The sequence below is a fragment of the Phascolarctos cinereus genome, unplaced genomic scaffold (assembly GCF_003287225.1).
Source record: "Phascolarctos cinereus isolate Bilbo 61053 unplaced genomic scaffold, phaCin_HiC Scaffold_4;HRSCAF=312, whole genome shotgun sequence".
Lineage (NCBI taxonomy): Eukaryota > Metazoa > Chordata > Mammalia > Diprotodontia > Phascolarctidae > Phascolarctos > Phascolarctos cinereus.
The window spans coordinates 19465015-19481028 of record NW_027555847.1 but is presented as its reverse complement, the minus strand read 5'-3'; the positions used below and the strand labels follow the sequence as shown (position 1 = coordinate 19481028).

Genomic DNA, 16014 nt, shown 5'->3' with positions numbered 1-16014 from the left:
TTAAAAATGCCATACCTTCAAGGAGCTTATAGTCTAATGGGGGAGGTGACATGTTATATTTGGATAAATTGGAGCTAATCATTAGAGGAACAGCATCAGGCTTTGGGAGGGTTGGGAAAAGCTTCTTCAGAAGGTGGGATTTGAACTGACATTAGAACAAAGCCAAGGAAGCCAGGCAGCCATAATGAGGATGGGGAGAATTTCAGGATGAGGGTTGGTCGGTGAAAGTGGAGAGATGGAGGGGCCTCTGCAAAGAGCAGTGAGGAGGTAGGGTTACTGAATCAGAGTACCACCATATGTTAATAAACGCCTCGTTGTTCCCTTACATACACTCTACGATCCAGCCAGCCCGCTTCTTGTTCCTCACATTCGATTTCCCACCTCCATGCCTTTGCCCTGGCCATCCCCCTTCTTGATTCCACCTCTCAGAAATCCCAATTTCCTTCAGATCTCAGCTCCAGCACCACCTCCTACTTGAGGCCTTTCCTGATCCCCCTAGCTACTAGTGCTTCTCCCACCAAAATTATCTCGTATTGTTTCTGTGCTTATGTATGCTATTTCTCCTGGTAGAGTGTAAGCTCTTTGAGGGCAGACTATTTCACTTCTTGTTTTTGTGCCCCTAGTGCCTTGCACAGTGCCTGGCACATAGTAGGTGCTTAATCAATGCTTTTTGACCTTTTTCCCAAGGAAGCAACGTGAGAGAACAGCTCTCCCCTCTGCTCTGAGGAGGAATTATGTGTGTGGAACGCTATGTGTCTTGTCAAATACTGCTTAGCCTTGCTGAACTGCTTTTCTTCTCCCTCTGATTCATTTTTTTTAAGGCACTGTTTTCTGGGAGAGGGAGAAGGAGGCGATACTCCCACTAAGAACTGTGAGGGATGTAAAAACAAAAGCTAGCAATAGAAATTATTTTGAAAAATAAATCAAGGTCTGCTGATGAACTGACAGGGCAGGAACTGTCTCATTCTGTCTTTGTCACCCCCAAGGCCTGACTCGGTCCCTGGTACATAGTAGGTGTTTAATGCCTGTTGACTGAGACACATCTTTGGCCCTCTTCCTGCCTTCATTCTGCACTCGCGGTGCTGGCTTCCGTCCAACAGCAATACCCTGACCACAAGCCGGGAGTAGGTTAGGTCCAGTGGGAAGTGCACGGAGACCACCGTGATGTAGGTGGAGGGTCAGGGGCAGATGCAGGACAGGGGAGCCACTGGACCCAGGCCATCGGGGAGGACAAAGTTCCTGTGTCCTTAGGATCCAATCCATCCCCTGAAATGAAAACAGTCTGCCAAACGCCTGCTGGAGAGAAAGTCAACCAAGTCTGCACAGCTCTACTGTTAAAGCCATTACTCAAGGAGAGGCCTTCAAGAATGATTTAAATGACATTAAGCCCCATTCCAGTAACAGACTCATCCGCCACCATGTTATTTCTCACAGACAACCACAAAGCCACCACAAAATAAGGACATTTGGTCTCTAAATCGTTTCGTCAGGTTCCACTGGCTGCCGGGGAAGGGAAAGACAAAGCTGGAGACTGGATGGAGCCTCCAAGTCAGGGCTCCCCAGCTGGTCTAGTGCATTCACCCCACCCCCAGTCCCATTCCCAAGCCTTCCTACATTTCCACCAAGAGACAGAGGCCATTACCAGGCTTCCCTCCTCCCCTGAGATACCCTCCAGCTGTAAGGAGTGAGCTGGGGCAACGATTTCTACCTAACCCACCTTCTCTGCTGGAAGTGCCTGGAGCTTCCAAGCCCCAACCTGCCCCCACCACTCCTGGATTCACAGACTTCAGCTCAATATAAATTCTCTTTGCACCTTCCCCACCAACAGGCCAGGGACCCCTGCTCCATGCAACTCGATCCTCCCAAAGAAGAGCCCCAGTGAAAATGTCTGTGAAAATGCTTCTGAACTGGAGATTAACAGGGAATACCCAGGAACCAGAGAGACCGATCTCAGGGCAAACACAGCTCATGGGGAACCAGGGCAGCTTGGCGGGAGGGGAGTCCAAGGAAATCAAAAAGTGATGTGTGCCGTCAAAGCCTCAACATTCCCCTAAGAATCTGTAATCTATGAAATTCCTGGCAGAGAAGCCAAACAGAGATCCCCAGGAAGGAGGCCAAGGTAAACACCAAGGCGCTGTATATTTAGTATATGATAATGCAAGCACAGGAAAGGAGATGGGGAAGCAGAGAGTGTTGGGTGGAGGCTGAGGCTTCAGGGCCAGGGTGAAGGAAGGATGCAATGCCCTCCCTGGTCCATCCAGGAGATCAGCAGAGTTTGAGCCCTTATTTCTGGCCATTGATTTATACTTGTGATAATTGTGAGTTTCTCTCTCTCCCTCTCTCCCTCTCTCCCTCTCTCTCTCTCCCTCTGTCCTTGGCATCTATCCCTCTGGCTACTTTACTGCAAGTTGCAGCTGAAAAAATGCTGAATTTGGAGTCATGGGATCCGAGTGCAAATTCCAACCCTGCTGTTCACTATTTGTGTGACCTTGAGCAAATCATTAAACTTCTGTGGCTCTAACTTTCCTCATTTAAAAATGAAGTTATGGGACTCCACGGCCTCAAAGATCCCTTTCATCTCTAGAAATGTCATCGTTTCTCTCCAGGGCCTCAGTTTCCTTATCTATTAAAGTAGGTGGTTGGATTCAATGACTTCCAAAGTCTTTCCTCCCTCAAAATCCCCCCTAAAAACTGTACAACAGACACCCTTGACCTGCCTCTCACATATTTTGTGCTAAGAAATGACCCTCAATGCCAAAGGTCCATGACCACCAAGCTCGCCTCTGCCTAAGAACAAATCACTGCAAGGCAGCTTCAAGCTTCCATGGGCTTCTTGAAAATATAAAGTGTCATGAAATATTTCAAACATCTGATCCTTGTGTTAAAAGATGAGAACGACGCCTCCAAGGAGAAAGTCGGGCCAAATTTCTTTTTTACCAAACCAAGCCCGTTGCCTGGCTCATGGCACAGATATTGTTCTCATTGCCCTGGGAGGCTGTTTTTGTCTCCAATGTTAATGGATTCTATAGTCTAGACTCCAATCCTACTAGGAAATGTCTCTCTTTTTTTTTAATGGAAAGGGTTAGGTTCTTCTTTCACTTTGCTACATTTGCTACAAGGACCAAATGAGATAATACATGTAAAGTGCTTTATCGGTGTTCTAAGGCTATGTAAATGCTAGCTATTATTATCACTACTACTGCCTGTGTGACCTTGAGCAAGTCACCTCCCAGGGCCTCAGCTTCTTCATTTATAATAGAAGAAGGTTGGATGGAGTCCAAATGGTCTCTGAAGTCCTTTCGACCTACAATCCCATGATCCTCTGATCCTCTGTAAGGAGAGACAACTTACCTGGCATGTGCAAACTGTGCAATTGTCATAGAGGAAGGAGGCACCATTATCATAGACATCGCTACGGAAGAGGCAGCTTCCAAACTGGAGGTCAAATACTTTCCTCTGACCTGGGAAGAAGCAGGAATCCAAACTTAAGAAAGAGGGCAAGAGGTTTCCCCCTGGCCATTCCAAAAACAACTCATCTTCCCTAGGGCAGGACCATGCTTAGCACAGGGCCTGGCATATGGTAAATGCTAGCTGATTTAACCTGATGGATGGTTAATAATATCGTAGAGAGGATTCTGGCTCAGATACATCAGCCTAAGTGGCCTGCATGGTGTCTTCCAACTCTGAGATTCTGGGATTCTCTCAGCCCAGTGCATCAAGCAGTAGATGATAATTAGATCATTAGGTTGGCCCTTAAAATGGGAAAGTTAATGTGGGAATGCCCAGAGATTAACAGTGGATGTCAACTCTGGGCTCCACACTCATGAACTTGCTATGAAAACTCTAAGATTTCACAATATGCTAGAGGAAAAGCTTTCTGGATTTGGAATCAAGGTCTGGCTTTGAATCCTGGCCCTGCCACTTGTAGCTGGCATGTCCTTTGGGAAGTTGTTTACCCTCTCTGGACTGTTGTTCCCTCATCTATAAGGTCCAGGGGGCTTTGACTCCATCTTATGCTATGTCTTAAGACCCCACAGAAATCATGGGGGAGTTTACTGTTATTGTTTATGGCCTGGAGGTTTCGGATTAGGATCACAGACTATGAGCCAGACCCCACAGACCACTAGCCTAACATAGGAGGAAATATAGACCCAGAGAGTGAACTGGCTTGCCCAGGATTATACAGGTGGTACGTGGAAGAGCATGGCACCTGACTCCAAAACGATGCCCTTTACTGTCCCTTCCAACACAAAATCTATGGTCATATAGATGTTTATACATTTTATGTGTGTATGCATATGTACATCTATATATTTTTTATAGGTAGATATCTATAAACATGTGTATACACATACATACGTACGTACAGTATGTATATATGTGTATGCATAATGTACATGTGTACATATATATCAACATGGCATAGGATACAGAGCCAGCCTCAGAATCAAAAAGACTTGGGATCAAGCCTTACCTCTGACCCATGTTGGCTGTGTGACCCTGGATAAATTAGTGCACCAAGCAACTCTCTAAGACTAGAAGCCAAAGAAAAGGTATTGACCTGCATTGGTGGAGGGAATTTCCTCACCTGAGAGCTCCCTATATTATGAAATAACAGTTCTATTCTCTCTTCCTATTAAACACACACACACACACCATCCCACATGTCTTAAGGCAGTTTTAAGCTTTAGCACTAAGATCTTGGCAATATCTGATATATATATATATATATTTGTGCCTTGTTCATTTCCCTCATAAAATAAGAATAATAAAATTTGTTCCCAGAAATGGAAGGGAAGATTCATTTGTCCAAAGCATTATTACTTCTGGCTTATGAGTCTTGGTCACTTAATCTGTCTTGGCCTCAGTCCCTCTGCAAAATAAGACAGCTAGATGAGTAGCCTCTAAGGACCCTTCTAAGCTCAAGGTCTTTTATGATCCTATAGTCATTTTTTTTTAGGCAGTTGGGGTTAAGTGACTTGCCCAGGGTCACACAGCTAGTTAAGTGTCAAGTATCTGGTCTGAGGCTGGATTTGAACTCAAGTCCTTCTGACTTCAGGGCCAGTGCTCTATCCACTGCACCACCTAGCTGCCCCATGATCCTATAGTCTTGCAGGCTCCTGGTGAAACCATACCCCTTGATCAAGGGGGTCTTACAGCCTGAACTGCATCTCAGTAGAACAAAATTTGGCTCTAAAAGGAGTGAAGTAGCATAGCCTTTTTCCACCAACAAGTAAAGGCATGCAAAGGTGACAATAAAAGAAATGAGGACAATAAAACAATACCAAAAAGTGGAAGCAAATGGAACTATGAACTGTTGTGTTCAGAGAGTTTACCAAACACAATATAATTATGTGTAGAGAGGATTTTAAAAGATATTAAAAACTGTCCCATGCCTTTCTCCTTAATAGAACTTAATTGAGTTTCATTACTATAGAACAATAATTTATTTCAAAGCTGTTATTGCTGTTTCAAATATTAGTTATCATTACCATTGTTATTGGTGCATTTCATTCATTTCTGCTTACACTCACCCTCCTAATTCCATTCCAACATATGATATGATAGTAAGATAAAGGGCATTTTCTCAGGGCAGAATACAACCAATTGGTCAACAAATATTGATGCAATGCAGGACATTGAGGCTACTCTCAAGGAGATTAGCTGACACGTCTGATGCCCACTCCTTGAACTATCACCTCCCAAACCTCCAGGAATCAGAAGGCTGTGCGTCCACTACTCTTGGCTCCCTTTATCAGCTTATTTGTCTGACGACATAAGATAAAATAAATGGGGGGAGTGGGTGGGAGACAACTCATCTCCACTCTTTGCGTGGGTTTATCAGTCCGCTACTACAATCTAGAAAATGGTGAAGGGACGTTCTAGCAATTTGCCAGTTGGATAAAGCTTGGTCTCGGTGTCTATAAGGCAGGCGCACCTTATTCCCCACCACAGTGTCTTTGTGGGGAATTGCTTGGAAGTTGCTGCCGCTGAAACATCACAATAATTTGTTGCTTTATCTTAGAAATGAAGCGGAAATGCTTATGCCGCTGCTTCTACTGGGAGCATGAGGAAGCTTTCTGGGTAGTCCCATCCAGGCAAGAGATCAAGCCCACAGGAAGTCATTTGATTCCATGGTCATTTTCCTTTTCCTCTCATTCTGTCGCTTTCTCCTCTTTTCCTCTTGGATTGAACCTCGCACACACTCATCTCTTTTAAGATCTCTGTCTAACCTCTCCTGGGTGCATTACAAATGCCCCGGTCCAGCCAGAGTCCTCACATTCCTGTTAATACAATCCTTGTGGTTAGGCGCCAGGCATTCTGGAACACAAGCAGAGCTGGAAACGTCCATTAATGTCAAGGGTGATCATCTCTGCATGTCCTATTATATTTAAATAGTTCTACTCACTGGGTATAGTGTTTCTTCTGGTTCTGTTTGCTTTGCTCTGCTTTATTTCATATGCATCTGCCCACATTTCTTTGATTTCCTTATATTGCAATATCTACCTTTTAATTTTGGAAAACCAGATAAATTTTAATAAAATTCATGAAAGCCTTATCAACTACTTTTTAAAAATATCCTCTATTAATTTGCTCTATACTTACAATTTTATTAATTTTTCCTTTCATCTCGATGATTTCTGATTCTGTCTTTGTCTCAACATTTTAATTTGTTGAATTTCTAGTTATTTTAACTGAAAACAACTCGCTTTATGTTTTTTTTCTCTTTTTGTAATGAGCAAATGTGAATATTTACCAAAACAAATTTCACTTCTGAGGATCCGTTTATGCTCAATAACCTGATATGTTTTACCCTTCTGATACCCCAGTAGGATGTGGGCGTGACGCTGGCTCTTGAAGATTATGCCCAAAAGGCATGACCTCTAGTAGGTCTGACCTATCAGGGCTTCAGGAACAATCTTGATATTGGTCTGCAGCTATACAAGCACCAGCCAAGCTAAGTATGAGGAAGGTTAGTGCCAGGAGGGAGGCCACTAATTGATGAATTCTTTGGTCAAGGTGGCCCATGAATCAAAGTAAGATACAAAATGGCCCTAGGTCCTTCTGCAGTGAATGGAGAAGAATGATTGACAATGAGGTAAAAGGCGATAATACTATCTTAGGCTTGGGTTGTTGTTGGGTTATTTTTTTTAATCGAATTGGCATCATGCATGCAAAGGCAGTAAGAAGCATAATTTCATTGTAGGAATGTCATTTCTCCCTGCAGGCCAATTACGGGCACAACCACAGAGAATACCATGAAGATAACTACTGCATGCACGTGCACAGAGAACAGAGCTATAGAGAAAGCTGAGTCTAACCAGAGCTTCCCAGATACTGATACTCAGTGACTTCAGACTAATGGTAGGAACTAAAGATGATGGTGAAAAAATATTTTGGAAAATGTGGTTAGTGATTAAGGAAAGAGAAAGATCAAAAGCTTCCAGTTTAGTCAGAATCTTCCACTTGCATGTCATGAATACCTTCTTCAAGAATAGAGAAGATAGGGGGCAGCTAGGTGGTGCAGTGGATAGAGAACTGGCCTTGGATTCAGGAGGACCTGAATTCAAATCCGGCCTCAGACACATAACACTTACTAGCTGTGTGACCCTGGGCAAGTCACTTAACTCCATTGCCTAGACAAAAAAAAAAAAAGAACAGAGAAGATAGGGGCAGCTAGGGAGTGCAGAGGATAGAGTACCAGCCCTGAAGTCAGGAGGACTTGAGTTCACATCTGGTCTCAGACCAAACACTTGATACTTCCTAGCTGTGTGACCCTGGGCAAGTCACTTAACCCCAAATGCCTAAAAATAAACAAACAAACAAACAAAAAGAATAGAGAAGATCCTGGGCACTGCACTCAACATTAATTAACTAAACTTTGACAGATTTTTAAAATGCCTAATGTGGCAGTAATTTTTCATTTAATTGCCTGTGAACAGTCAAATCATCAATTGTCCAATTTTCCTTAATTATCCTTTTATCCCACTAAAGATTTTTCTATCTCTCATCTTGGGTGACAGAGCAGGGCTTTAAACCCTGAGTCTTCTTCTCCAGAACCCATACTTTCCCTTTTCTTTGAGGTCGTTTTGCTTTTGAAGCTTTCTGGTTATCCTTTTTCTTTTCTCTGCACAGCTGCTACTAGTTTCTTAAATGGTGGTATTAAGTTGGGAAAGTGGGCTGTCTTTGCCCCCTCATTCTGTGTTCTGCGCTGGCCGAGGAAGAAGAGATGAGGCAAAGTGCTCTTTATTACACCTCGTAGCACATACCATGTGCTCATATACATGTGAGCTTTACATGCATGACCTTGATTACTCCTTTTCATACCTGCTAGCACATACCTACACGCTCACAGAAGGCTTTACATACATGACCTTAATTGTTCCTCTCAACCACCCTATAAGGTAGGTATAAAACAGGTTATTTTACAGCGTTAATTAAGAGCTAGTGTTTATATCGTGCTTTAAGATTTGCAGAACACTTTCCACAGCTTATTGCATTTGGGACAGTTAAACTACTGATTTTGAGATGGATCTGAGGATCTGGAACTGGATGCGATGTAGAGGCCTTCCAATTCCACCCTTCACTTTAGAGAGGGGGAAACTAAAGTCCAGGGAAGTGAAGAGACTGTAGGAGCCTTTGGTCCAACTCCTCACTTTACAGATGAGGAAACTAAGGCTCAGAGAAGATGGATGATCTGCCTAAATCCACAAAGAAAGGAAGTGACAGATTATGGTTTTGACCTCAGGTTTCTGTCTCCAAATAATGAAAGCTGAGCAAGGGAAATGACTCAGTATAATTCATCATATACTTCATGGGAAGTAGTTCAGTTCCAAGGAAATCAACAGGAAAGTGGTGCCCAGACCTCCACCAACTCAGCTGGTGTGAGATTTCAGGATGCTGGAGATAGGTTGGTTTTACTTTCAAGACACATCACCAGAAGAACAGCCAGTCTTACCCTAATACCCAGTCTATGCAAATCCCGAACAAAAAAGGACATTTTTGTTTAGAAACACTCAAGAATAGCCCCAAATCTTCATATCTGGGCTACCCTGGGGCATTTCTACTTACTTCCACTTTGGATTTAGCCTAACCCCAAGAAACTGTCCTCTTTTCTTTCAGTTACAATTGTTGGATTTTCCTGAGACTTACTGATCTTTTTGTGGCCTATCTTATGACAACACACACATACACATAGATACATAAACACACATACATGTGCGCACACACATACACACTCAGAATGCCCACATTCGGCACACTGGCCTTTGCTCGTATGAGAAACTATAAGGCAGGGAAAACTTTTTGAGATTTCTGGGTTCAACCATATCAGCTTCAAAGAGCTAATTGGTCTGGTTCAAGGTTATAAAAACACACTGAGAAAATGAAAAGCACTTGAGAAAATGAAACCCCTAAATTAGCTCTGAATGGCTCCCCTCTGGTTCTGCCCAGGCTCTGTGTTCCTGATCTATTCCTTGATTATACATAAGCCATCAGACATGAGAGTGGGGGAGGAGAAAGGAAGAAAGAGACAATAGAGAGAAAGGGGGAGGAATGAAGAAGGAAGGAAGGAAGGAAGGAAGGAAGGAAGGAAGGAAGGAAGGAAGGAAGGAAGGAAGGAAGGAAGGAAGGAAGGAAGGAAGGAAGGAAGGAAGGAAAGGAAGGAAGGAGGGAGAGACGGAGAAAAAAGGAAAAGGAGAATTGATAGAAGGAAGGGAGGAAAGAAGGAAGAAAAATGAATAAGAAAGAAGGAAGAAAGGGAAGATGAAAGGAAAGAAAATAAAGGAAGAAGAGAAAAGAAAAGAGGAAGAAAGCAAGAGTGAGTGAGAAACAGAGATAGAGAGGGAAAGAAACAGAGAAATGTTTCCAGTGACTTAAGACCCACGAGCATTGCAGGTCCCACCATAAGCGCCACTGCCTTCCTGTTGTTTATAGCTTGCACAACAGGCCCCCAAAAGAGCCATTTCAGAACTCTTCATGTACCATGCTGGTTTCCTGTCCTATCTTGCCCAAAACAACAAACTCTGGGTGATGATATTAATTGTGCCCTCCACACTCCCTCTCATATATGGCATGCAAGACAGCATGGGGTGGTGGAAATGAGGCAGACCTGGACTCTGGAAGACTCGGCTTCTGATTTGCCCGTAGCCCCTTCCTAACTGTGTGTCCTGGGTGAGTCGTGTCCCAGCTCTTGAGCCTTGACATATTCCCTGGGACTTCTCTACTGAATCATGACTGAACTATAATCTGCAATGCTGGAGAGAGTTCTCCAATCTAGAATCTCCAATGTGGAAGCCACGGAGCCTTGGTGGAGTCATATTATTCTTACACTATCCATACCTGAGGCTGTCGTGAGGCTTATACTCTCACTCATTTCATCTGTGATTTCACCAGTGGAGAAGATCCCAGTGTGGGACTTCTCTCTGCCAATGAACTATGACACTCTCTATTAAGTCTCTGACTTAGTAATATTATGTACTGATACCTAACTCTTAGGGAGGTGCTTGAGCATCATAAAGGTTAATTGACTCTAAGACAGTCACATGGGAAGCAATAAATTGGGTTTTCTGGATCCTAAAGTACTTTGGGAATAACAATACTAGCAGTAACTGTTGTTGTTACGATCATTACTATTAGTATCAGTTGCTCCAGACTTGTGATTGCATGGATATAATGAACTATTGTGGCAGCTAGGTGGTGCAGTGAATAGAATATGGGGCCTGGAAGACACAGAAACGTAGAAGCAGCTGATCCTCAAACTGTGAACTGCGTCAGTTTCACTGAGCCCGACAGAATACCAAGGGCAGACAGGAGCCAAGCTTCTCAAGCAGGGAATGTGCTGTGTGTGCCAACTGGCTGGTAAAGAACACGGGAAGACGGGAAGGGAGTTACCTGGGAGGGTAACTCAAAGTAAATTACCGGTCAATGTACAACGTACAAGAAATGTCACTCACCTACACATCGGGGGCAACACTGGCCTGGTGGAGTCTGACTCAGGTGCTCAGGACATGACAGAATCGGGCAGACTTCTCTCATGCACTGTGTCTGACCTCCCTAAAAAGAAAACAGACTTCATTAAAAATAAAACAACATCCAAGAGATAAGTCCCGAGCAGCTCTAACAGAGTTCCATATCAGAGCAGAGTGCCTGGCAGTGAAGATTGTTCAATATAAGATTAGTTAAGCATTTTTAATAAATGCTTTTTCATTCAATCATTCTCTGATTCATTCATTCATTCATCTGTCACTTTAGGGAACTCCCAGTGTGGTACCTCACTCCACCAATGGAGCATGAAACTCCACTGAGTCTATGACTCCATGGAAAATTTCTAGGGATTTAATTGAGGCTAAGAGAAATTAAATTATTTTCACTGAGTCACACAGCTACCAAGTGTCAGTGATGGGGCTAGAACCCAGATCTTCCTGATTCCAAATTCTACACTGTATTCACCACAGCACACTGACCCTCAAATAGCAGTGGGCTCAGTGAAATCTTTTTCCCTAAAAATACCAAATGAATGCAGATGAAGGCCAAAATCAAGAGATGATGAAAGAGAAATAGCTCTTTGATTTTTAAAAGGAAAGAGGGATGTGACAAGTCCTTCTCTTTCCAACCTTGACATTGACACTAGTGACTTTAAACACCCGGAAGGGAAGGGAATAAACATTTATTAAGTGCTTACTATAGCCCAGCATTGTGCTAAGTGCTTCACAAATATTATCTCAGCTGATCTGTATAGCCTGTAGAGTTTCTTCACTCCATATCTGAATTCAATGTACATGTAGACGTTGCTGTATGACTGTGAATATCAGGATTAGGAAAAGGGGAAACAGAAGAATTGGAGTGGAAGGAGAAAGCTGGCTGTCCTGACATCCTGTGGATACTTCAAATGTCCAAAATGGCTTTCATCGCCTTTTCAAAGAAATCCTCTCCCCCCCAACACCTTCCCTATTACTGTGGAGGCCAGCACAATCCTCCCAGTCTCTCAGGCACACAACCTAGAAGTCATCCTGGATTCCTCACCCTCTCTCACCAGCCATATCCAATATGGTTCCAAAAACTGTCGATTTCACCTTTGCAACACCTCTCAAATACACCCCCTTTTCTCCTCTGACCTGGCCCCTTCCCCAGTGCAGACTCTCATCACCTCACACCTAGATTATTGCAATAGCTTCTGGGGGGGGGGGCTCTGCCTGCCTCAAACCTTTCCTCACTCCAATGCATCCATCCTCCTTCCAGCCGTTAAAGCACAGGTCTGATCATGTTATTCCCCTACTCAATAAACTCCAGTGGCTCCCTATTGCCTCCAGGATCAAATACAAAATCCTCTGTTGGCATTCAAGGCCCTTCTTCCTAATCTAACCTCTTCTCCCTTTCCAGTCTTCTTTCACCTTACTCCTCCCATGTAATCCAGTGATAATGGCATCCCTGCAGTTTCCCTGAATAAGATAGTCCATCTCTCCAATCCATTTTCATTGGCTGTCCCTATGCCCAGAATGCTCTCCCTCCTTGTATCTGTCACCTGGTTTCCCTGCCTTCCTTCAAGTCCCAGCTAAAAACACATGTATTACAGGAAGCCTTTCCTAATGCAGCATTGACTAGTGCCTTCTCTCTGTTGATTATTTCCTATTTTTCCTATACAGAGATGATTTCTTCAGAACAGGGGCTAGATTTCTTTTTGCCTTACTTTGTACCCCAATGCTTGGCAAAGTGTTTGGCACAGTGTTTGGGACATAGTAGGTGCTTAATCAATACTTGTGCTGACTGGCATTTCTTCTTATTTAATTGGCTAAATCCATTGTTTCTTCCACTGTAGAGTTTCAATGACTAGATAAGAAGTAAACAGTGTCCAAAATCAGTTTCCCTTACTCTGTAAAAACCTTCAACTTTTTAGGTCAGTAAAGCTATTGCAGACTATTTATACAGGTTTCAAAACAATGTGTCTTGAAGACTAAAATCATGAGACTTCACTATCCTAAGTATTATCTCATTCATGGGTGGAACGTTGTTTCTTCTTAATATTTCTCATCTTTGTAAGCCTCGACAACTCGGATCTTTCCCCATGCTGGTAAGCCAAATTCTGAACTACTACTAAGGACTGTGCTTTTAATGATTTTGGATCCACCACAATCAGCTGTGCCAGGTGCCACCTGATGGGCCCAGATAAATTAGTCCTACATGGGCATACTGAAAATGAGTGACTTAAGTGCACAACAGACATTCAGGATCTATGGCTTTTCCCACCTGCAAATACTCCTGTCATCTGATTCCTGCCCAGATGCCTCAGAAGCCTCCAAATCGCTACTTTCCACCAGTGAATGTTTCTGCCTATGATATTTCATGGCACCTCATGATCTCTTCCATGGATTAATTCATGTCAGGAACTGAGGCTTAGATTCTATACCATCCTGCCCCCTCTCTCAGGTCTGGACTGGATCGCCAATGAACCCATGGACACCTTCTCATGGTTCTTACCAGCTGACCAATTCCTTCCCTTGCCAAGCTGCTGCATGAAGCAGTTGGGCTAAGAACCAGGGGGGAAAGGAGGCTGCTTTCTGTGTAGGGGGCAATGCCAGCCTCTGTTGTCACATTGAAGTGACCGCCCTCAAGAAAGAGACTATCTGACTGTAGACGGGTGGTTCATTCTTTTTCCACTGAGTCTCTCCAGGATATTCTCAGGGCATACTAACAAAATGGCATGCATCATGGTCCAAGCATGGACGGATGTATAAGGTCTTTCATCCCAATCAGAAAACAAAGGTCTAACTCTCATGACTGACTGACCAGGTCCCCCAGTAGAGGATAGTCCTCATAATTGAAGATGGTCTTCTACTGAGAGATCTCAGAGAATTTATTGCTGGGATCTAGTGGACCCCTGGAGTCCTACAATAGCCAACAACTACCTATTAACAAATTGTAGAGGGCCATAGTAGGTCCATACTAAAACTTGCCTGTAATGGCATAGCCCCAGTGGACTAATTCAATCACAGATCTCTGACTCTAATCAACAGGAGGCATTGTAGTACAACAGGCTCTGGCTCTGAAGTCAGAGGATATGGGTTCAAATCTTGCCTCTGACACTTACTACCCATGTGACCATTGACAAGTCATTTGGCCTCTATGGGTCTCCGTTTCCTCATTGGCAAAATGAGTGGGTTGGACTAGATGGCCTCTGAGATCTTCTTCTAACTCCAGACCCAGGATCCCACAGTAAGGAGACTTTGCCTGGGATGAGGAGATCACTCTTCTGTCAGATTTTATATGAAAGCCTTCCATCTTTGGAAAAGCCCAAATAAATTAAAATTGGAGGGAAAGCCAGGCTTCTCATTCCAAGTATCCAAATTGTATGAAACCCACTCAGAATCACTTTAAATAACCAATAAAGAAAAGAAAGCCTTGTCCCTTTCTAATTGCTATGGGCAGGGTGAAATGGATGGAAGAAAATACTGTTATCTTTGTCGTTGTCTTAAATGTAAATAACCCAATTACAACTAGGTTAACTGCCCCTACCCAGGACTTGTGGAACCAGGTTGGGAAGGAAATGAAATGACTCTACAATGACAGGGTCCTCAATGGAACTAATCCTCCTCCAGGGCAGTACACATTTTCCTATCCCTTAAGCTAGAACTCCCCCATGGTGAGCTGCCTTAGGTCAAGTTGTGAATGGACTCCAGGGCAAGAGGTAGCACCATGGTCCTTGCAAACATCCCCAAGACTGTACTCTTAATAGAGAAGACCATTTACAAGTCAATCAAACATTTATTAAGGCCCCACCATGAAGAAGGGCAGAAATATAGAAACAAAACCAAAACAATCTACCTATGAGGAGCTCCCATGTTCTATGGGAGAGATAGCATATGTGTATGTGTGTATACATGAAGTCAACACAAAAAATTATTTCTGAATGGAAGATACCATATCTGCCCCTCCAAAAAGAGAGGATAACTTCTCATGGTATGGGGGATTCAAAGATAGAATAACTCCAGTGGCTGATGTTGGCTGGACAATCAGCTGGCTTTCACTGCACCATGAGCCTTCTACTCACCCATTACCAAGACTATACAATGTATAGTCCCCCTTCATTCATTTGCTCACAGTGGGGGAAAGGGAAGGGAATGAGTATTTCTTAAGCACAAACGATATGGCAGGCCCTGTGCTAAGACTTTACAAATGTTATCTCTTTTGATCCTCATGACAGCCCTGGAAGGTGCTGTTATTATCTTCGTTCTATAGTTGAGGAAACTGAGATGAACAGAGGTTAAATGACTTGCCCAGAGTCACACAACCTGTAAGTATCTAAGATGGGATTTGTACTTAGGTCTTCCTAGTCCAAGCCCAGCCCTCCACCTGCTGTGCTACCTAGCTGCCAGCTCAAATCTCACTTCTTCTGCCATGACCACACCAATTCACAATGCCCTCCTCTTCTTCTGAACTGACCATTGGCTGGACCACTCATTGAACAAGTCATCCCAGCCCCATAGACAGAGCTGGAAGGGACCTCAGGTCATCTGTTCCAACCCCCTAATTTTACTGGTGAGCAAACTGAGGCCCAGTAAAGAGAAATGTTACTGTTCATACCCAGGATCCCACAGAACACTCTACTTTTGTCCTTCTCTTGGTGCTGTGACTCATCAGTTCTCCCATCCCTTTATTGGCTACCAATAATAATTATGAAACTGGTGATGGCTTTTACCTAGGCCTTCCTGTCTCCCTACAATCCCTTCTCCAGACTGTGTCTCGGCAGGACCAGAAATCTAGTAGCCGAGGCCGCCATCCCACCCTCTAGTCACACCAGGCTCAGCAGGGCCCTCCAGGACAAGTAGAAATCCCAAGACATCCTGGCCTCCCTCCACCTGCCTCCTTCAACCCAAATGCATAATCTTGAAGTGAGAGTCCTCTCAGCAGATTCAGAGAGGTCACCTATTCTAAGTCAGAAGCTGAAGTTTGCGCCAAGATGGCCTGTGGGACACAAAAGTCAGAAAAGAAACCTAGCCAAACCCCAGGATCACTTTT

The 16014-nt window shown here is 43.8% G+C and overlaps 1 protein-coding gene across 3 annotated transcripts in view; it reads right to left on the bottom strand.

The window, feature by feature from the left end:
• The window catches only part of BMPER (BMP binding endothelial regulator), a 291522-nt gene that overhangs the window by 119478 nt on the left and 156030 nt on the right, over positions 1-16014 (bottom strand). For all 3 annotated transcript variants that reach the window (XM_020969089.2, XM_020969086.2, XM_020969088.2), the window contains 2 exons: positions 10956-11055; positions 3352-3461 (listed from right to left, as the gene is read on the bottom strand). In XM_020969089.2, the coding sequence (XP_020824748.1) occupies positions 3352-3461; positions 10956-11055 (210 nt within the window). The remainder of the gene's footprint in view (positions 1-3351; positions 3462-10955; positions 11056-16014) is intronic.